At 32.3% G+C, this 23,701-nt stretch overlaps 1 protein-coding gene across 2 annotated transcripts; it reads right to left on the bottom strand.

Annotated features, from left to right (window-relative positions):
* Positions 1-13,459: 13,459 nt before the first annotated feature.
* LOC107948182 (uncharacterized) lies at positions 13,460-21,520 on the bottom strand. 2 transcript variants are annotated; one of them, XM_016882649.2, is made up of 10 exons: positions 21,305-21,475; positions 20,259-21,066; positions 19,469-19,657; positions 19,232-19,324; positions 18,939-19,121; positions 18,754-18,856; positions 18,465-18,641; positions 15,292-17,696; positions 14,441-15,021; positions 13,460-14,059 (listed from the first exon to the last, which is right to left on the bottom strand). In XM_016882649.2, the coding sequence occupies exons 2-10, from the start codon at positions 20,496-20,498 to the stop codon at positions 14,050-14,052; spliced, it is 3,981 nt and encodes a 1,326-aa protein (XP_016738138.2). In that variant the 5' UTR covers positions 20,499-21,066; positions 21,305-21,475; the 3' UTR covers positions 13,460-14,049. The 2 variants fall into 2 exon arrangements, with proteins under 2 accessions (XP_016738138.2, XP_040938754.1); XM_041082820.1 differs by having other exon boundaries at positions 20,295-21,520.
* Between the last annotated feature and the right edge of the window lie 2,181 nt (positions 21,521-23,701).

The following is a 23,701-nucleotide window of genomic DNA, read 5'->3' as shown; positions in this document are numbered from 1 at the left end:
TCACATGGGCATTATTATTGTAATCATATCATTTCAATCCTAGTAACAACATATACATGTCATATAAATCTTATAAACATTTCATTTCCACTTTGGTACCTTGTACCTATTCATAAATATCATATTTTTCATACTTCGCAATTTAGTCCAATTGATGCTAAAATCACCAAATTCACATTTATATAAACTAATAAGCAAAATAATTACAATTCAATTATAACATGAAACAAAATAGTAAGTTCCATATGAACTTACCTAGTCAAAATAACAAACAACCAAATCTTTGAGTACAAATAAATAATTTTGTCTTTTCCCCAATTATCCCTGGTTTAGTTCAATTCTTGATCTATACAATTATTCAATTCGATTTATCAATATCAAACACTTTTATATCATCCCATAATATGCATGAACCAATTTAATTTAATTTTTGATGTCCTTAAATTTTTTCATTTTATTCAATTTAGTCTATAAAATTGAATTTACCATAACTTTCAATTTTGAGCTTTGATATTGAAAATAATCTATATTACATCCTTTAATACCCTCTACTATTTAAAATTATAGAAATTTTACATCAATTTCACAATCTATACACTTTATTTCTTATATTCAAAAACTAGCAATTAAACTTTATAATCTAGTCATTTTTCACTTCCCAGCTTAAAATCTATCAATTTAACACCAATTTCTTTAAGAAATCATCAATAGATACTTTTAAAAAATTTTAAAAATTACAAATTGGTACATAAGTTATCTAAATCAAACTCTCATGACCTCAGAAACATAAAAACTTATAAGAAAATGACTAAATTGAACTCACCAATTGTTGCCAAAAATTTGAGAGCTTCAAACCCTATTTTTTCTTTTTTTTTCTACAGTAAGGAAGAAGATGAATAGGAGATGTTTCTTTTCTTTCTTTGATTTAGCTTTTATACTAAGATTATAACTTAATTAATTATTAATTATCTTAATTAAACTTAATTAATTTAACCTTAAACCAAATTAACATAATTTAATGGATTTCGTCATCATCCACCACCGTTTAACCATTTATGTAACACCCTAGAATTTGGGGTTAGAAGATTTGAGATATATTTTTAGGAGTAGTGAGTAGGTTGAGCATTTGGGTCAGTAGTCACATTTTGATGTCAGAATGGGTCTGTTAGTTCGGTGGTTAGGTATGTGTTAGTTTACTTCTGGTTCCGAGTTTGAATCCTCATGGTTGTTTTGATGTATTATTTTTTATTTCTTTTTATTTTATTTTAGATTTGTTTTAAGTATTAAGTTATTTGTTCATTTTATTTTTATTTATTATTCTTTTTGGAAAGAGGTCAAATTCCTTTCTCACATTCTCTTCTCCCTCTTTCACACGTTTTTTTTCTTGGATGTTTCTTCTCGCTTTTATTTTTGCATTTTCATTTTTTGTCTGAAAGGAGATAGTATTCGTGCATTTCGATTAGTCGCATTCTAAATCGGGTAGGTTTGTCTCTTGGATTGGCGATGAAATTGCTTTAATTTCTTTTTGATTCGTAATTGAAACTCTTATAGTTCAATTTGTTTGTTAATTAAAGTTTCTAAATTAGCTTGGTGGCACGAGTCGAATGATTCTAGGTGCTCGTTATCCCGTCTAAGGTGTGTATTTGGAAACTCTGTAAATTCGTTGTTGAATTGCCGATTTGATTCTGTGAAATTTGGCAAATTTTGTGTGTTCTGAAATTGTTCAAAATCAGGATTGAATCATATGTTTTCGGTATAATTTGGTATCTTGCTGAGTTACCAAAGGTTTGAGAACTATTTCGACAGCAAATGCATGTTTTGCAGCTTGTTCCAATATGGTTTCATGATCACACGGGCGGTTCACATGGCCATGAGCAATTGGGAATTAGGGTTTTGGGCAAATTTTGGTGCCACGCAGTCGAGTGGCTGATTTTGAGGATTTTAGTTGATTTTCACACAAGTTTGTGTTCTGGATACATGGCCGTGTCTCATAGGCACACGAGTATGTGAGACTTTCACACGGCCATGTCTGCCCTGCACCTTATTTTAGCAATTTCGGACAGAGAGTTACACGAGCTGTTCATACTGTTACAGCCCAATTTTAGCTAAATTAGAACAGTGGTTTTGGAATCACAAATATAATGTTGAAAAATAATTTTAATATTATTTTTGGTATTTAAAGCATGTTATTTGATGTGTGTAAAAATTTCGTGAGCTAATTTTATCGTTTAATGGTCAATTTGAGAAAAAGGATTAAATCGCATAAAATGTAAAAGTGTTGTTCTATTTGTTAAAGGTATTAAATAGCTATGGAATATTAAATTAGAGGTCCTTACGTTGTAATTAGAACATAATTAAATTGAGTTGACATTAATGGGCATAATATCATGAAATTTGATGGTTTTTCATTAAGGTTAATTTGGTAATTTATTTAATACGGTAATTAATTAAAACAAAACAAAAAGACTTGGTTTCATTCATCTTTCTTGGCCGATTAAAGCTTGGAGAAAATCCATTTTAGGGCTTGAAAGTTTCAGTCACTTGGATATTCAATTGTAATTCCGCTTTTGATTCGTTTTTAATGATTTCTATGTTTTTATGATCGTTGTAACTAGTACTAGCTAGCCCAGGGACTATTTTGCAAAGCTGTTAAAGATTTTTAGAGTTTCCATTGATGAGTTTATGTGTTCTTTGGTGTTTGAGGATGAAATATGAAAACTTGATGATAGTTTTACATGTTTTGTTAAGTGATTTTGGTGAAAATGTAAATTAGGGGCTAAATTGTGAAATGTGAAAATGTGTGGTTAAAATGTGAAATAAATGAAAATTTTGGGCTACTAAGGACCTATATGTAATTCATCCAAGCATAGGTTTTGTTGAATTGTGTGAATTTTATGTATTTGTGAAATAGGGACTAAATTGATTAAATGTGAAAGTTTAGGGGCTAATGTGCAAATAGGCCTAAATGAATGCCTTGGACTAAATTGAATGAATGGTTGATTTAATAATTTAATTTTGAATATATTTATATCAAGAAAGAGGAATCCGAAATTAGATCGGGGGAAAAGCAAGGTTATCGAGTAGTTGATCTGATCTGTCAATTTCGAATACGATGTAAGTTCGTATGTAGTAATTTCATTATAAAAGTATGTTAAATGCCTTGATATTGCATAAAATGTGATTATGAGATTATGGATAATGTTCAAAATGCGGAAATGACTCTACGAATGTATTCGATGATAGAAACGGAATGTGTGAAATCCCGATTGAACTTTAGGAATAGATTTGGATACTAGTGTCTTGTTATTAGATGATAAGTTCAGTTGGCTTCAGGCCATGATATTAGCACTTTGGGTGCGAGTTATATCTATTTGGCTTCGGGCCATGATAATTGTTCTTCAAATAAGTTATATTGATTTGGCTACGGGCCATGGTATATGTACTTATCGTATGAGACTATTGAGTATACAATTTCTATTCTGAATGGTTCAACGGGTAAACGAATGATGTGGTTGAGGAAGAGGTTAGTACGAGGCAATACAAGTATGTACAGAACCTATTTGAGTATTAAATAAAGAAAGTTCAATGAGATAGTATTTAATCATGTTTTAAGACATGAGAAAGGTTTGTAGTTAATGTGAAATTGGTTGATTTACATATATTTGATGAATTAAGTTAATTACATATGAGCTTACTAAGCTATAAAGCTTACTTTGTGTTATTTTTCTATGTTTTATAGTGAATTAAAGCTAGTTCAGATCCAAAAGTCGTTCGGAACATCATCGCACTATCAGACATCTATTTGGTACTTTTGAGTTGTGTATATATGGTATATGGCATATATAGGCTAGATGTGATATTTTGGTTGTGATTATAGCCATTAGAGTTGGCTTGTAAATGATGTTAATGTTTATGTGTGTTTGGCCATTAGAAATGGCTTGTAAATGTGTATGTTTTGGTTTGTATATATAGCCATGAATGATGACTTACTTTGGCATATTTGGTATGAATATGGTTAATTGACTTATGAAGTACAAATGCTTGAGAAATGCTTTGATTAAGTATGATTTTAGAAGTTGAGTTGATAAGTATTTGATTAGGTAAATGGCATTGAAGTGATTATTGAAATTGGTTGAAATAAATATTATATGAATTGTACATTTGGTTGATGTTTTGGCTGCCTAATTGTATGATGAAATGGTACGATTTTGATTGTTTAGGTGTGCATGAATAAGGGTGGAAAATTGGCCTTACAAATGGCCCATTTTTGTCCACACAGGCAGAGACATGGGCGTGTGTCTCAGCCTTGTGTGACACACGATCATGTTACATGGCCGTGTGTCCTCTGGTGTTGAAATTAAAATAAAGTCAGTATGCTCTACACAGGCTTACATACGGGCGTGTGACCGGCTGTGTGTAACATGGCCGTGTGTCCTCTGGTGTTGAAATTAAAATGAAGTCAGTATGCTCTACACGGGCTTACATACGGGCGTGTGACCGGCTGTGTGTTACAAGTCAGTATACCCCCTAATTGGCACACGGCCTAGCACACGGGCGTGTGACTTGGCCGTGTTGCATAAGTCAGTATACCCTACAGTTTTGGCATGGCCTGATACACAACCTAGCACATGGGCGTCTGTGGCCACTTCGAAGGGCACACGGGCAAGACACACAAGCGTGTGGTTGGCCGTGTGACCCAAGTCAGTATGTATGCATTATTTCCACATGGCCTGAGACACGGGCGTGTCTCTCACACGGTCTGTTCACACGGGCGTGTGACCCCTGTATGGTTGAAATTTTATTAAGTTTCCAAAATTCTTGTATGATATCGGTTTAGTCCCGAACCACTTCTAAAGCATGTTTAAGGTCTCGTAGGCCCTTATAAGGGACAATTTGATTGTGTTGAATGATTTATGAGAATAAATGCTTTACGATTGATAAATGTATGCCTTACATTGTGAATTGATCGGTAATATCTCGTAACCCTACTCCAGCGACGGATACAGGTTAGGGGTGTTACACATACGGCCATGTCTCTAGGTTACACGGGCATGTGTCACAACCAAACGACCATGTGCCTCTTTCACATGGGCATGTAAACCTCTACACGGTCGTGTGGCTCTATTTCTCAAATTTTTGTGCGATGCCAGATCTTGACCCATTTGAGATTTTGTGTGTTCTGACCCTCAGTTAGGCCCTAGAAAGGATGGTAAGGACTCTATTTCATCTTAGGTTTGTATGTTTGTTTTTAATTATGGAATTAATATAATAGTTTCTTAAAATGCTATTGATACATATTGTTTGTGTTCAATTGATATTGACTCTAAAAATGGTCCACTGTTTATGTATTCTGTTCTGCGAGTCTATTAGCATGTTTAGTGCATTCTGGCATTTGCATATAAATTTGGGTTTTGGTTATAAAGAGAAGGAAGCCTGATACATATGCTAGCTAAGTTGTATATTGATATTTCAATGGCTTAGTTCCACGTATGTGGTGTGTAAGGTGGATTGGCCTTTTGAGGTCCTATGTGGTTTGCATATTTGGTTGGGTTTATTAGCTCATATATGGTGTGCAGGGCAGTTGAAGTGGTGTTCAGTTGGTTGGGCGGGATTTCTAATTGTTGCATAATTCACACTTCTGAGTCTATGTCTGTTTGTTTGATTAGTTAGTATCTTAATGAAATGTTATGTTTCATCCATATCTTTTTGGGTACATTTTTTCTTGGAATGACAACATATATGAGATAGGTTTGTTAACGTTAACTCTTAGTTTATCAGATTGTCGTTTGAGTTATTCATATGTGATTTGTAAGCATATGATTCGTTTTCTGAACCATCCATTGGACTACCATCTTTTGTTTTCGTTTGTTTCGGGCTCACATTGAGCTCGTGTAGATCACCCCTTAGTTCTCTCCCTTTCAGGTATTCTCGTTTTCTAAAGCTGGACTTAGCATACCAGAGGTCTCGAAGTGATACATTTTAAGTCAGGCCAATAAAATGATTCTTCTACTACTTAAACTTGTGAACTGTTTTGGACTGTAAAATTCTATAGGGACTGTGGTACAATTCTATTTTGGGTATTCGTAAATTGCTTTTGGACTGAATTCTAGAAACTATGGAGCTTTATTTCTGAATGTTTTGACGCAACATAAAATTTTTGTTTTGAACCCTTAACGGTTTCGTTCGTTTTTAGCAAACTGTGTTCGTATGAATATTTTAACAACTTATTTTGTAAAATTGTTTTCAAATCACTTTAGTGATTAATGTAACCTCCAGGATTCGGTCTAAACTTCTAGGCCGGGTTTTAAGGTGTTACAATTTAAAATGGTCTAATTACTCATTTGGTCTTTTGGCTTTTTAAAAATCCATATCAACAAACTTTTACAATTTAGTCTTCGTTCCTTATTTAACTATCAATTCGAAAAATTTAATGGACAAAACTTTAATATGATTCTATATTAACCTCGTAAATATTAATATTTAATATTTACAGGCTCAAAATACAAAAGTGGAGTTTCGAAATTGCCGTTTCTAACACCACTGAAAAATCAGACAGTTACACATTTAGAATCAAAATAGACATAATTCTACCATCTTGTTGATAGTGTGTGCTTCTCACTGATTCAGCTTGGCTAGTTCTGCAAGGTGACAATCTACAAGAGGAAGAAAACAACTAGAGCAAGCATTAAGAATGCTTAGTAAGTTCAAATGGAAATATTATGCTTACCTTGATCACCTATAATTATAACAATTACCAATCCCTTTGGCATACAATTTGGCTATCTTTGGCACATAATGTCTTAACTAAATACTTGCCAACATTAACATTCAAATAGGTTAGAGATACTTGTATATCATGAGTAACATCACTTAATACCAAAGAAATTTCAAGTCACATAACAAGTTAAAAGCAAATATCATTTCATAGTCAATACATTTTCAAGCTTTTCTATTAAGATAAATATCTCTTGATGGAATTGTAGTAAAATGGACTCGGATGCCTGTTTGTACTAAACCTATGTCACATATAATTCGAAAATCTACAACGATGCTAGATCACGTTAAATAACCCGAGAACTTGCAACAAGGCTAGATCTCATTAAATAACCCAAGAATCTGAAACAAATGCTAGATCTTGTTATAACATGTAAAATCTTTGATCAACCACAAGTATAACCTTTTTGGCATATCAATTGTATCCTAAGCTTTTACTAAGTTTGCATGGGCATTGATTACATATATTTCAATATTATACCTGTAATAGATCATTTTTATACATTTGTACCATGTAGTTATTCACATGTTTCAATCCAATCCTTTCTAGCCATACGTGCCAAACTACTAATATATCACTATATACTCAAACATACATATACATATATACATCAAATTAAATGCAAGTATATAAATCGCACAAACTGAGTTAGTACGTTCTAAGTGAACATACCTCTTCAAAATGTGAAATAAGTGGATACTTTAGGGACTAATCTGTAATTTTAACTTTTTCCGTATTTGTTCCACTTTTATCCAAATATTGATTTATACAATTATTTTCATATTATACCAATCAATACCAAAAATTTTCATATTACACCATGATATGCATGATCCTATACGAACTTATTTTTTGTTTTTTACTCAAATTTTACATTTTATTCAATTTAGTCCCTGAAATTAGGAAAAGGCATAACTTTCGATTCCTAACTTTAGATTAAAATTTGACTTCATATATTCTTATTAGAGACCTTATACTTTCTATTTCTAACATAATTTCATGATAAATTTTACATTTATTCAATTTGTCCCTAATGTAACAAAGTTAACAAACAAGCTAAATTAACTTTACAATCTAGTCATTTTCATATTCTAAGTTTAAAATCTATCAATTTCAAGCCTAACTGTTTAAGAAATCAACAATAGAAACTTCCTAAAACTTTAATAGTTTCACAAATTGGTACATAAGGTAGCTAAATCAAGCTCTCATGACCCTAAATCCATAAAAATTACAAGAAAAGAACTTGAATTTGCTTACCATATGATGGTCGAATGTTATAGAAATTTCCTTAGGTTTTCTTCTTCTTTAGGACAACAATGGTTGAATGAGGAAGATGATTTTCTTCCACTAACTTTATATATATGCTAATTAGGGACTAACTAATCTAATTTAATTTTGTTTATTCATGGTTTACTTATATTAATTTAATTATTAGCTTAACTTAATGAAATAGCATCATCATCCACTAAATCCAAGTTTAAAATGGTTTAATTACCATTTTGAATCTTTGTCTAATTCCTATTTAGGTCCCCAAGCCTTTTGTTAATTAAAACTCTATAGTGATTAGACTTTACAATTTAGTCCCTAAGTCTTAATTAACTATTAATTTAACAAAATTACTTGACCAATCTTTAATATATTTTTTTATGAATTTTATAAATATTCATATTAATATTTGCATACTTGGTTTACAGAAATGAAGTTCCGAAATCACATTTTTCGGTACCATTAAAAATTGGATCGTTACATGGAGAGTGAGTAGCTAAAAGGTTTGGAATTTGTTTGACGATAGTAAAATGACAAGGAGAAATTAGGTTTTAGTCTTTTTAGGTGTTATTTAGGTTTGGGTTGAGGTTTTAGTCTTTTTAGGTGTTATTTAGGTTTGGGTTGGGCCTTGGTTTTATTTTGAATATGTTTAGGCTTTAGATTTAAAATATTTAGGTTGGGTTGGTTTTTATATATTAAAATTATATATAATCTTTATAATATATAGGGACAAATTTTTTGAGGTTTTATCTACTTATCCAAACCTTTACATATTCTGTACGAGTAACTCGACCTTTGGATAGCTCTACCAAGAAGTCAATCAACTAACTTGTAAAAAAAAATGCATTCAACTAACTTTTAAAATCAACTACAAACAATAAAACATATTTCTTTTTTTGATTTGTATTTTCTTCTTAATTCCTCCTTCCAAAAATATTTCTTTTTTTTTCCATTTCATCTTTTATATTTTCCTACAAAGAGTGAGTGAGAGAGAGAAACGTTACCATTGAGAGAGACGATGACAGTGATCTATGGACAACGTGAGGAGAAAAGGACAACAATTGATTGACAGAAACGAAGAGGAGAGGGCAATAACTAGCAGGCAAAGAACAAATGTGGTGAAACACAACTGGCCGGGCGGGGGGTGATCTATACTATTCTTTAAAATCTTGACTTGTGGCACGTCTTTTTAATTTAAAATAATAATAGTAAATATGGATACAATGAGATTTAAACCCGTGCTACTTGTATTAGTAAAACTTTAAATTAACCACTTAACTAAAAATTTATTTTAATTTTTTTATACATTTTAATTTTATTATGTATACGTTACTACCTCTATCAGTTATATATATTTGTATCTATATTATTCTTTAAACCCTTGGCTGAGTTTGTGTCAAGAGTCAACCACACACCAACTAGTTACGGAAATTACTAAAATGTCATTTCATATTTAAAATAAGTTATATTATTCAAGAGTACTTTATTCTTTTTAATTTAAAAAAACAATAATAAATATGAATATAATTGGATTTGGACCTACGCCATTTGTATTAATGAAACATTAAATTTATCACTTAACCAAAGTTTTATTTTAATTTTATTATACACAAATTATTACTTCTATCAATTGTATATCTATACCTACTATTCTTTAAATTCCCGATTGAGTTAGTGTCCCAAGTCAATCTAGCACTAACTCGATTAGGAAAATTACAAAAATATTCTTTTGTATTTAAAATAAGTTATATTATTCTATGGTACTAGTTTTTTTAACTTAAAAAATATATAAATATATAAGATTTGAACCCATACCAATTGTATTAATAATACCTTAAATTTTCCACATAACCAAAGTTTTATTTTAATCTTTTTACACATTTTAATTTTATTATGCACATGTTATACATACTATTATTTAAGTCCCTAACTAAGCTGGTGTTATAGTCAATCGGGCACCAACTTAGTTAGAAAAATTACAAAAATGACCTTAATTAAAATAAGTTATATTATTCGAGGTACCTTAGTCATTTATTTAAAAAAATAGAAAATATGTATACGATAAGGTTTGAACCCATGTCAATTGCATTTAAATTTACCACTCAACTAAAGATTGATGGCAACATCAAGATAAACAATTATAATGCATTTAATACTCTTAATTTGACGTACTTACGTGTTTAAATTTCATTTTACTCACAATTTAATTTATTTTTTTCATTTTAATATCGTACGTATTTCATTTGTTATTATTAATTAGTTTCAGATCATACGCTTCATTATTTATTATATATTATTTTAAACATACCTCTGCGTTCTAAATATATAGTTTCCACACATATTCATGTGTGATAAAATTTTTAGTTATAATTATTTGAATTTTTTATTGTTTACTAAAGTTTATTTTTTAGTAAATACATTTATTAATAATATTTTCTATTTATCTTTATAATTTATTTTAATATTTAATTTGCGTTGAGTAGTTGGGTTTGTTTTTATTTGTTTTGGGGCTTAAAAAAATTATTAAAAATTCAAAAGAATTTAAGAATAAAAAAAATGGATTCATCCTCTAGATCGATACCTTGGTCAGTCCAATCAAGCTCAAACAAAATTGTTAGTGATACTTGAAACACTGATAATTTCAGTACAAAGAAAAAAAAAAGTCGTTTACTACTTTTATCAAACATAACTCGTTAAATATAAGTTTCATTGATTTATTTTATAAGAGAAAAGATATGATTTATTAGAATGTAATTTTTTAATTGATAATTTCGTAATAAATTATATGCTAATGAGCTGATTGAGTTTTAACTCGATTGGCATCAGTATTGTTGCTAGTGCAGGAAGATGTGGGTTTGAACGCGTTGAAATGCATTTATCCTCCTATTTAAGGATTGGAGAGAAATCATAGGTAATTCTAAGCATTATATAAAAAATAGTATAGTGAAAATATGAGTTCTACTAAAATAAATCAAAGGGTAAACTACCAAACTAATCACTTTTGTTTAACTTAGGTTACATTTTAGTTACTTAAGTTTGAAATGTTACGTTTAAGTCACTTACGTTAACGTGTTGTAGCATTTTAGTCACTGAGCCGTTAATTTCTGTTAATGGTGCAACAGTAAGCTGATGTGGTACGTTAAATTATCATTTCAAACAAAAATTTTAGGTTAAATTGTATAATTGGTTCCCATTTTTTTTTTTTGAACAATTTATTTTTTTTCTTTTATATTCTTTTAACTTTCCTTTTTTTTCTTTTTTTTTTCATTCTCTTCTACTTCTCTCTCTGTTTTCCTCCCTTCTCCATCTCTTTTAACGTAGTTTTTCTATTTTATGTTTATGAAAAAAGAAAAGTTGAAACCAAAATAAAACTTGTTTCGCATTTTCTCACCCCACAATTACAAACCCTTATCATCCATCATCGCTTTAACGAACCAATATGGATCTCTCAATGACCTAGTCCACAAGCTCACCTCACTTGAAGACATTTCCAGTCGTGACTTATGACAGTCCATCCTCAACAAAGTTTCCTGAGCCCGTTCCTATAACCTCCTAACCAACCCCCATGACCACCTTATCTATCTAACCTACAACATTCTCACCCTTTCAAAACTACGTTGTTTTACGGATTTTTCAAACGAGCTCTAAACTCTCAATGACTAAAACGGTCACTATACGAAACTTACCTCCAACTTTAATCAAACCAGTTTGGTTTCATGCTCCCTTTCTTTCTTCGATTCATCCATGCTTGGCTTCCAATCAAGCTTGCTTGGGAATATTCAAGAAGTTTTAGATCAATTTTATCATTTGCTTAATTTTATTCTTCAAAAAATAAAAGAAAAGGAAATGAATAATCTACACGATTCTGTAAAAGTTTGGGAACAGAAACAATTTATTTTAAATATAAAGAATTCAATTTATGTTTAGATTTGATTAAGGATGTGATTTTTTATAGTGATAGTTAGATCCAATTTTAGTTTCAAAATTAGGTTATATTGAAATCGAGATTTGATTAAGAATGATTGATATTCAATTTTCAGTGAAATTCAATTTAGGAGCCATATGAAAGAAACAAGAAATTGGTTTATTTAGTAGGGAAATATTATGTTTCTGTAGTGAAGAATACAAGAGAGAAAAATAACGGGAAAGAAGAAAAGGAAAATAAAGAAATAAAAAGAAAAAAATTAATTTGTTCAAAAAATAAAAACATAGGGACTAAATTTAACAAATAAAAAATATGGAAAAACTACGCTAAAAGAAATGGAAAAGGGAGGAAAACAAAGGGAAAATGGGGAAAAAAAGTTCAAAAAACATAAAAAAAATTTAAATTATACAAAACGAAAAAGATATATGTATTAATTGTATTATTTTGACCTAAAATTTTTGTTTGAAATTATAATTTAATGTGCCACATCAACTTACTGTTACACCGTTAATGGCAATTAATGCTTAGTAACTAAAATATTACAATACAATAATGTAAGTGACTAAAATATAATCTTTCAAATATAAATAACTAAAATATAATATGAAAGTGCGGTTAAAAAGTGGCATGAGAGAGCGGGGGAGGACCTACAAATAGGTTTAACTTGAAAACTGAATACTGAAATTATTGCAAACAAATGGACCACTTCTCTATTAAACCTTTTCACTTAACTTTTTTTTTTCATTAATTTGTCTCACACTGAAGTGGGAAAAGAAATTTTAAAAGACAATTTGATAATTTTAAGCCGCTAAATTTATTGTAGGTCCAAAGCAAGGGACAATAAAACCCAGCTTACAATCTTATATCTTGCAAATTCCTTATTACAATAAATGATTGTGACACTTTATATACAAACACATGAAAATGTGAGGGAAAGCATCTATTTCAAGGTAAGATATATATATAAAATATATACTTGAGTGTAAAGTGATCAAATATTGAAATGATTTGAACCAAATCTGAATCTGAAACTATCTATTTTAAGGTAAGATATAAGGCTATATGACTATACAGGTTAAAAGGGGCCAAAATAAATGACCCTAGTCTGAGGTGACCGAATGATGAAATGATCTGGACCAGCAATGACCCAAACCTAAAAACAACTAAAACCCGAAACTATCTATTTTAAGGAATTGCATAAGTTGAAAGGACCAAACGAACAACTAGACCAACAATAGCCAGCCAAAATAACCCAAGTGACCCAAACCCAAAACTATCTATTTTAAAGTAAGATATGTAGATATATGATTGCACAGGTTAAAGGGACCGAAATGAATAACCCAAGCTTAAAATGATCTAAACCAGAAATGGTCATAACCCGAAAATCAAATATGTAGGATAATTCAGAATCGACTGAAGAACCTCAAAATCTAACAGAAAAGGATTTAAATTATACACACACAACATACCATATAAACACAACTAGGTTCCTGTTTTTGAAAATTTGTAAATTCTAATCTTCTTTTAACGATGGAAAATGTTATCAATACACTGGTAACTTTCAACATTTGGAAGTTTAACAAAAAGAGAGCTAATATTATAAGGATCAAAAATGAAAAAAACCCTATTTAAGACTTTCTTATAAAATGATATAAAACTCAGTTGTAATCCTAAGGAGCTCCTATTTCAGTTACATCGTGTAGAACCCTAAATTTTAACTCTTTTTCTCTTTTTTTTTTTTTTTTACCTTCCGAGTCCTGCATTCTTTTTCAGTTTCCACCAATACCCTGTCGTATCTTCAAAAACAGAGCACCTCCGAAAATGATTTCTATCATTTGTTAGTGTACATACAAAGCACAAGCCAAGAAGCATGCGTGACCAACCGTCTTGCAAGAAAAAACCAAATCAGAAAATGCACTTCTTGCTTTTATGAGATGAGAACAAAAAAACCGCCAGGTAAAGCGAGGCTTTTAGCGTTGTAAGATTCTCCCACCGTCGTTTCTTCCTTCTAAAGGGAAGGGGGTGGGGGGAATCCTCATCTTTCGACTGTTAACTCGTATGGGCCACTCATCTGGTAGTAAAATCATAGTCCCCTGATAAGATTAATAGATGAGTGCATTGTAACAGAATCCAATTGAAACAAAAGAGAGAAATTAGAATGTTTAAGGAAAAAACTTCAAAGAGATTATGATCCAATTTTGAACACAATTCTGTTGCCACATATATATCCACTAGTGTTGAGGTTTATTACTAAGAGACGACCCACTGCAAAAACCAGAACACCAGCGTGGAAGAGGGTGGCAGCAAGTAGGCTATCTCGGCAGCTGCCATAGAAATTACTACACCATCTACACTGTTGCTAGACCAGCAAAAGCAGTCGGGCAACGTGATAGATGCATAGTAGTTTTCAGGGTGGCAGGTTTTACTAAAGTTTTCAAAAGAAACTACCTTAGACAAGCAAGAAGATAAATTACCTTTGCAGGTGGGGTGAAGGAGGTTGGTCTTGTGAAGACCGTTGAGAAGTACCATGGAACCTTTGCTCATCGAATACCCCACCTGAGCTGCTTCCATCACTTGGCTGTGATACTTCATTCATGCCTGAGTAACCCACTGGTCCAAGAGAGCCAAACTCAAGCTGTTCAACAGGGGAATCATATGGGTATAGCATGACAACAGATGGCATGGTAGGCCCATTTGATGATACTCCATTGGGGTTCATAGATGGCAGTGGGTACATGCCATAAGGCATGCTGCCTGAACTACTTTGTGATGAGTTTGAGCGGACTGGTCCATTACGAGATTGGTATGATGTAAATGAATCATGCCTATGTGAGCCCCAAGGCCTATCAGTTCTGCTCTCACCAGCAACGCCAGGCAATTGGTCAAAGGTGAACCTTGATTTTTCATTTTGATTGCGATTATGGCTCCGCCCAGCAGTTCTGGACTTAGAATTGCCATTCCAGTTTCCTTCTCTATCACCATGGTGGTCATTTCTATCATAATTATATTTTCCCCTCCTCGAATTTGCAGAATGGCGTTCTCTCATTGAAACTTTCTGAAAATGAGAAAAAATCATATAAAAAGGTTATTGAAGGTTATATTGTTCCTCAAGGTTAAAATATAAGATCACTTCAAAAAAACTAAAGCAACGGACAATTGTAGTTGTATCATAATTGAAAATCAAGCAGTGCATACCCTATTAATGGAGGAGGAGGGGAAAAACAGGATCATGTACCCAACATTACCCTCCTCAAAGCACATAAAGTAAAAGAGCAGAATCTTAAGGTAATAAAGGCTCATTAAAGATTGGCAATATGCGACTTACAGGGTTTGGCAGGTATGTTCCAGTACCACTGCGATATCTTGGCATTTCATCAACATACCGTTGATAAACACTGGAAGGTCTATTTGGAACAGATTGGAGAGGAGAAACAGGAACAACACGAGGCCCGTAATTCATGTACTGAGAAAAGAGATTCACATTTGATGGAGGTCTACCAGGACCATCCCATGGGAAATGACCTTGTAAATAGACAGGTGGCACCACAACAGGCGAAGGATAAATCAGAGGAGGATATCGTGGATTTTGACAAAACCGTCCGTACTGCAGGTTTTGCCAATGGCTAGCAATGTCACCATTAAGAATGTCAGGTTTATGCTCTGATGGATCAAGAGATGCAACCTTTCTTGTAGAACTAGAAGTACTTGATACCTCAGACTGATCGGGTCCCTCAGACTCAAAATTTTGACCTAAATCATCGTTCTCCAAATTTTCATCCCAATTAAAATGGCACGTTGATGCATCTGGAGTTCCTGCTTCTGACGGAACGTTGTAAACAGGGCATAACAAAAATGGAACCGGTGGTCCTGTTATTGTGAAGGCCAGGGGAGGAACTCCAGAATTATCCATAGCTCTTTGCCCTGAACCTGGACCTAAGAGAAATGGAGCAATAGGCATCAGCGGATCTGAACCACTTGTCTGAGATGCCTCAAATCCAGGCATTTGATGGCTTGGAACAGACAAAGAACCAAGCAGTTGAGGTCCAGCAGTTCTTTCTGCCATTTCAGATGGTGGATTCCATTCTCTGCCTTCGTCATCTGCCTGAGAGGAATGTTCAGATACACTCTTACCTTTCCCACTAGCAGCAGAAGGAAGTACAGAAGCAGCTGTTTTCCTACCCCGTTTCTCCCTAGTGGGTTTAGAGACCTTTGCTGATGAACCTTCCCAAGAACTTTCAGATGAGGTTTTACTTCTGAGTGAACTAGTGTGCAAAGCATGCAAGGATCTTGAATTTGCAGTTCTTTCATCAACGTAAACATCATTACCTCTGTTATCTTGATACTGGGACACAACGACATAATCTTCCCTAGTTGATCCTTGAGTTTCTTTAGATGACTTTTGTTGGACGTTAGTAGAACTACCAGTGCTGCCTGCTCTAGAATGAGGAACAAAATTATAGCTAGCAGAAGTTGACCGTTGCTTATCATTCGAATGAAGCATTTCAAAACCTCCATTATCAAGGTCATAACCACCACTAGAGCCCCTGTCCTGTTCATGCCATGACTCATGTTCCACTTCTGGTTGATTCATTTCTGAAGAACCAAAATTTTCACTGGAAGGCTCAATTTGATCCTCTGGGTTTGAGGCTAATCCAACTCCAGAAAAATAATGAGCCAAAGGAGAAGAGACCAATCCTTGGGGAAACATTTGAAAATTTGTAGGAAGAATTCCGCTCAAATTTCTCTGATTATATCCCATTGATAGAGATTGAATATGAAAAGGCAAGTGACCTACAGCTAAATTTATTGGAACTGGAATCTGACCATTAAAGCCATGAGCTGTAGATGCCATCAAATTCACTAGATCTTGCTCTTCTTGTGGCATAACTTGTGTACCTGGAATTGATGAAAAATCCTGACCCATAGTACCCAAGCCTAAATCATCTAGGTAACTATTTAGAGGACCATTTGGGTTAGCAACAGCATCGACGCTCTGGCGTGCTGAGGCGTGCCTAACAGATGAAGGATCATCATGTGAAGATTTAATGTTATGACTGACCGTCATATCAGATTCAATATTCTTCCTCCCATTATTATCTGACCTCACGGGAGCAATCTGGGTTTTCCCACCCTCTGGCACTCTGTTCCGCCTTCCCTGAGAAGTAACTTCCCCATATGTTTCGGTAAGCTCAGGACTAGAACGTGTCCTTGCAAAAAGATATCTTCCTTGAACATCAGTCACCAAGTTTTCTTTAGCATTAGAACTCTGAACTGTATCATTACGCATATTCTTATTGGAATTAGAATCCCGCCTAACCTTATCAGAGGTCTTTGAGTTGCTTGTGCTACCATAACTCTTTTGGCTCTGAGTACGAGAAACAGTGGATACATCACTAGTCTTACTTGTGCTCTCTGAAGGATGAATTAAATGCTGAGAGGAAACACCAACTCCTTCAGCTTGAGTGTCACGACCAGAGGAAATATCATTTCCTCTGCTGTTTGAAGTGTTCCTGACATTATTAGATCCATGAGCATTGTCCGAATTTGACAACCTCAAGCGATACAGATCGTTCCCAGGTGCATCAGGGCGTTGGCCACTGCCATGCCTTTCCCATGTATTCATGAAGAATTGATTTACTTCATGATGGAGGTCTTCTTTGGGACAATCAAGTAACCTGGCCAACTTATTAGCTCCAAATGCAAAGGCACTGCGTATCCTAAAGAAATTACCTGGAAATACCACATTATTTTTATGCACAAATAAACCTGTTATTAGCAGTGCATAAAGACCACCAGAAAATTGACAACTATTCCAAAAGCATCACGACTCCTAAAAAGATTCGTATAGCCGAACATGTAGAAATTTTAATACCATCCATCTTTGATTCATGACAAGCTTAATTATATAAGTTTCCAGTAAGTGCCAAAACTGTGAAAAAGTAAACAAAATAATGATTCTAAACATTTACTATCACCTTTCTGCCCGCCGATAACAGTCTTTTCAACTTACTTTCTACAGATTTAAGTTCAATATTTCAAAAGTTCTTAGCATGTGACTCTTTTAATCAGATAAGTTCTTAATAAGTGACAAAATAAAGATTCTACACGTTTAATTTCACCTTTCTGCCTGCCAATAACAATCCCTTCAACTTACTTTCTACTGATTTAAGTTCAATATTTCAATAATTCTTAGCATGTGACTCTCTTAATCAGATAAGTTCCCAATAAGTGACAAAACCGTGCAGAAATAGACAGAACTAAGATTCTAACTGTTTATTATCATCTTTCTTCTGTCCAATAAAAGGAAAATGATAGCAAAAAGGATGTTTTAATAGATCAAATAGTTTTGCAAATATTAGAAACTTATGACCAACAAAAGCATGCAGTCAAAGTACCAGATGCATAAAATTGCTAGACGGGAGAAAAAAGTCACATAGATGCGGATAAACATCCAAAAGTACAACAGATAACCATTCAATAGTTATAGATGTAAACTACCTTTACTAACACTACGCCCAAGGTTGTTATTTATACGCAAAGGATCAATCACATTGAAATGTTTAGAAACGAACGGTTGGCCCTGATTTTCTTGGCAAACAGCATATCTGGAACTACATGTGTCCAGAAAATATTTGCTAAGCAACAACTCTCCACCATCTTTTCGAGGAGGCTCAGCTGCAAAAGGTATTTCAAACACTTCAGTTAAGATTAGAAAACTTGCAAACATTCTGAAAGTAAAAGGTTCTTGTTCACAGCTTAGCATTTGATGTTCTGGATATTGTAATACCTGTTATGTCTGGTAGAGAACTAATTGGAACAGGACCCCAGAGGCTAACACAAAAGTTTTCCCAATCAAACTTGCTAAAGAACTCAAGGAAACGATACAGAACCTATGTATGAAAAGGGGAAAAAATCAGACAGATGTACAGCCAAAAGAAAAAGCCATTAAAATAGAAAGGTAAAACAAGCCACCTCAAGTGGTCCAGAAAAGGACTTATTGAAAACATGGAATATGTAAAGAACCAAGGTTTCCAGGGCATAAGTTGAGATAAGTCCATGATGTGCACCCAATATGCGGCTCTCATAATAACACCAGGCCTTTATCAATATGATGCTCCGTTTGAACAAATGGTTCAGATCTATCAAACGATCAACCTAAGCATGGGGATGTTAAGTTGAGTTTAAAGTTGAACAAATATCCAAGAAGCCATTCAAAAAATAAATCTGCAGAATTGTATTGCAGTGCCAGGATTTGCATTACTAACCTCTTCAAGGAAACAGAGGGTACATAAGCCACCAAGCTGATTAAATGAAATGTCTACCACAATATTTTCTACAAGACACTTAATTATCTTCACCTGAAAATTTATGAGAAAGAAAGAATATAAAAAAAAAATCAGTGTATCAAGATAACATCAAGCAAATGTGCCACAAATGTGCACGTTTTAATCAAAGAAATCAGGAGGAATTATGAAAAAATAAGGCATCTCATTCTGTCTAACCTCAGCCTGAATGTACTGAACTTCTTTTACTCGGAATTCAGCATTGTCGTTTTTTTCTTCATTTTCCAGCATATCCCGAACCTGATGAGCCCATGTATCCTTCAAACTTTGATTCTTACTGAAGGCCGTCAAGTCAATATCCCCATCAGGCAAATATGTCTTGAGGGGCACAGACCCAAAAGTAAACACCTGTCAAAAAAAAGTAAGCAACTCCTTATTAAAACTGATCTATGAACTCGGTACGATAGACTAGAAAAATAAGCTGCTTTTGACACAAGTTACAATCAAGCCTCCACTCGTCGAGCCAAACATTAAATGTAAATAATGTTTTTTAGTCCTTTAAGTGATCAGCATTTATCCATGCCTCAACATTTTAAACCAAATATAGAATAGAAAAAATAAACAGCATATATTATAAGTTACATACATGCCTTCACCCATCGACCCAAACATTAAATGTAAATAATGTAACTTGTAGTCCTTCATGTGATCACCATTTATCCATGCCTCAACATTTTAAACCAAATATAGACTAGAAACATAAACAGCATACACTATAAGTTACATTCATGCCTCCACTCATAGACCCAATCATTAAATGTAAATAATGTAAATACTGTAAATTTTTAGTCCTACACGTGATCACCATTTATTCATGCCTTAACATTTTAAACCAAATACATGGAAATAAAACTATACTATTAGGCATACACAACACAAAATGATATAATTCAATATAATGCCATTGGTTAAGATAAAAACTACAATGGGAGTAGTCATTTGATTGGACCTGACAAGGGAAGCATTTAGAAATGAGGCGCTGTACATAATCAGCAACCGCGATACGGCGGCCTTCTGAGGGCGCATTTGGTTGAATGCAGGCAATGAGTTCAGCCGTTCTTTCCTCAGCCTTCATCCATCGTTCCGAATCGAGTACCCGAATAACCGAGGCAGCTTCGTTGGGTAACAACCCGTTCGGCAATAGCCCACTCGGTGGCTGCTGCACCACCCACCCTTCATGCTCTCCCATACAATCCTAAACCACTTTTTTCCTCCCTTAAAACAACCTTCTAAACCCACTCCCAATTGCCACAACACAACAAACAAACAAAAAAAAACAAAGAATAACTTCAAAAATCAAAACCCCCCCACTCAATATGCAGTTTCCAGGTGAATCTATAATTTTTTTTTAAAAAACCCATAAACAAAAAAAAATTGAAATCAGTAACAGTTTTTTTCCTCTTTTAATTAATATCAAGCGACAAAAACCTAGATTATGTTTAAAGTTTCTGAACTAAACAAAATGGCAAATGCAGTAAATACTGCCAAAACGAAGGTGATATTCCAATAAATTTCAAAGCTAAAATGACAAACCAAAAAAAAAAAGATGCTTCAAGTTTCTTTTCCCGTCTTTTTTTTTTCTTTCCTTGTCGATTAACAAAATCTACAAAAACCCTAGAAATAAAAAAAAAGGAAAGAAAATGGGGGGAAAACGAAACCCTAAAAGGCAACGAAATGGGGAAAAACTATAAGGACGGTGAGATAATCAAAAACCCTAATTAGAAACAGCAACAAATCCTGAAAATTGAAGCAAGTATCTGCAAAATCAAAATGAAAACCCAGAAAAAAAAGTGAACAACAAAGACGAAATAGCAATTGCAAAATTAAAAAAGAAAACAAAAACCCGAAAAGAAGGGTATATAAAGGATCCCAAAAAAAAACCAACAAACAAAATTACTACTTGTTGTTTAGGTTTTTGTGGTTTAAGTATATATCATAGAAAAAAAAGAACAAAAAAACAAAAGGATTGAAGGGAAAAGGGGTGTGTTTGGTTACAAGAATAAGAGGCGTTACGAAGGTAATATATTTGTTTTGACGTCGATGAAGTTCGTGCATTTCAGGGGCTTTTTTTTTTTAATAATAATAATTTTAAATGACAAAAAAGAATTGAGGAAGATGATGATAAAATTGATAATAGAATCTCTGCCAGAAAGAGAGAGAAAAGAGATGAAGAACATAGAAAAAATTAAGAAATTATTTTTTAAAAGAATAAAATATATAAAAATTAAAACTTTTTTTAAAATTAAAAGGATTTTGCTTTAGCATCGTATTAAGCGTTAATTTCACCGTACATTTTTTTTCGAAATATGGATAAGATTTTAATTTTATCTTTAGTTTTTTAAAAATATTTTTATCTAAATGTTAAAGTGTTTATATGAAAGTGAGAAGAAATTATTTTATGTATATTCTCTATTATATATCCCTTTCTAATTATTTAGTGATAGTTTATGAATTTTTTTATGATATTAATATATAATTTTGGTAATTTTTTATTTTAACTTTAAAAGTCTGAACTTCAAATTTAGAATCCCAAACGTTAAACTTTAATATTGAATTCTGAGCCTTAAACCCTAAATCAGAACTTCAAACTCAAATTATGAATCTTGAACCCTAAACCTTAAGGGTTTATAGTTTAGGATTTCGATTCAATGTTTGAGTTTCGAGTTCGGGGTTCATGGTTCAGCATTTAAGATTTTAGGTTTATGATTTAGGGATTAAGATTTGGGGTTCGGGATAAAAAAAATTACCAAAATTATGTGTCAATGACATAAAAAAAATTTGTTGAAATGTCATTGAATAATTGGAAAGGAACCATAGATGATATGATGGGAAGAGTCTATAAAATAATTTCTCGAAAGTTAGATTTGAATATAATTTTTAATTAATTTCTAAATTAGAAATTATATTAATATAAATTTTAAGGTGCTTGTATTAAAATTATACATATAGTATTTTTAATTTTTTTCTAATATAATGCCTAGAATTACTTATAATCTATTAATCTTTAAATAATAAGATAAACGCGTTTCAACATACTCAAATCCCCGTTCCCTTCCACTGGCAACAAAAGCAATTACAACCGAGCTAAAACTAATATGTTTATTTTTTTATTGACTATTTTAAATATGTTTCATATCTAATAGAAAAATTTATTGATAGAACGCAAATAGTTTAAATACTTAATTAGAATAGTTTGAAATTTGAGGATTTGTAAAGGAATTAACTTTTATAATTTACATTTTAATATTATTAAAATATAATAGTTTTTCTTTTAAGGGTAAACTATTAAAATAGTCACTTTTGTTTCTTTTAAGTTACATTTTAGTCACTTATGTTTGGAATGTTACGTTTTAGTTACTTAAGTTAACGTGTTGTAACATTTTAGTCACTAAGTCGTTAATTGTCGTTAACGATGTAACGGTAAGTTGACGTGGCATGTTAAATCATCATTTTAAACAAAAATTTCATGTTAAATTATACAATTGGTCCCCCATATATTTTCATTTTGAGCTTTTTTTTTATGTTCTTTTAACTTTCCCTTCTTCTTTTTTCCATTCTCTTCTGCTTCTCCCTTTATTTTCCTCTCATCTCCATCTCTTTTAACATAAAAGAAAAAAAAAATAAATTACTCAAAAAATATAATGATCAATTGTATAATTTAACCTAAAATTTTCATTTGAAATGATGATTTATTGTGTCACCTCAGCTTACTATTACACCGTTAACGGCAATTAACGCTCAGTGACTAAAATGTTACAACACAATAACGTAAGTGACTAAAACGTAACATTTCAAACATAAATGACTAAAATGTAACTTAAAGAAAACAAAAGTGACTATTTTAGTAGTTTACATTCCTTTAATTGTTTAAAATGTCTATTTTATAAATTAAAAGTATTTTTTAATGTAAATTAGTTTTAAATTCACAAATGAAGGAGGAAAATTTAATATTGGAGTTTGTTTAATAAAAAAATGTTTGGTAATTATGGAAATTTAAGTAATAAATATAATTATTTTATTTTATATTTATAAATATTATATTTTAATGAATTATTAATTTAATATAGTGATCATTTCTATTTAAATATTGAAGTATTGAAAGTTGGTAGAGATTAAAGGTGCTCATGGGCTGAGTTAGGTCCAACAAAAAATTTAGGCTCATTTGTTAGGTCCGGCCTAAAAATGAGTAAAAAAATTTGTCCAAGCCCAGCCCGAATAAAAATGCTAAAACTGGGACCCGACGCAGCCTGGCTATATTAAAATTTATATAATTTTTAAATATATATAATACATAAAAAATACTAAAAACGTTAAAATAAATATTTCTCAACAAATTAAAAATAAATTTTAAAAAAATATGTATACTTAAATAACACTAAAATAGATACAACT

Source organism: Gossypium hirsutum, chromosome A12 (assembly GCF_007990345.1).
Source record: "Gossypium hirsutum isolate 1008001.06 chromosome A12, Gossypium_hirsutum_v2.1, whole genome shotgun sequence".
NCBI classification, from domain to species: domain Eukaryota; kingdom Viridiplantae; phylum Streptophyta; class Magnoliopsida; order Malvales; family Malvaceae; genus Gossypium; species Gossypium hirsutum.
The sequence above is the reverse complement of the archived record's forward strand: the minus strand, read 5'-3'. Positions and strand labels throughout refer to the sequence as shown.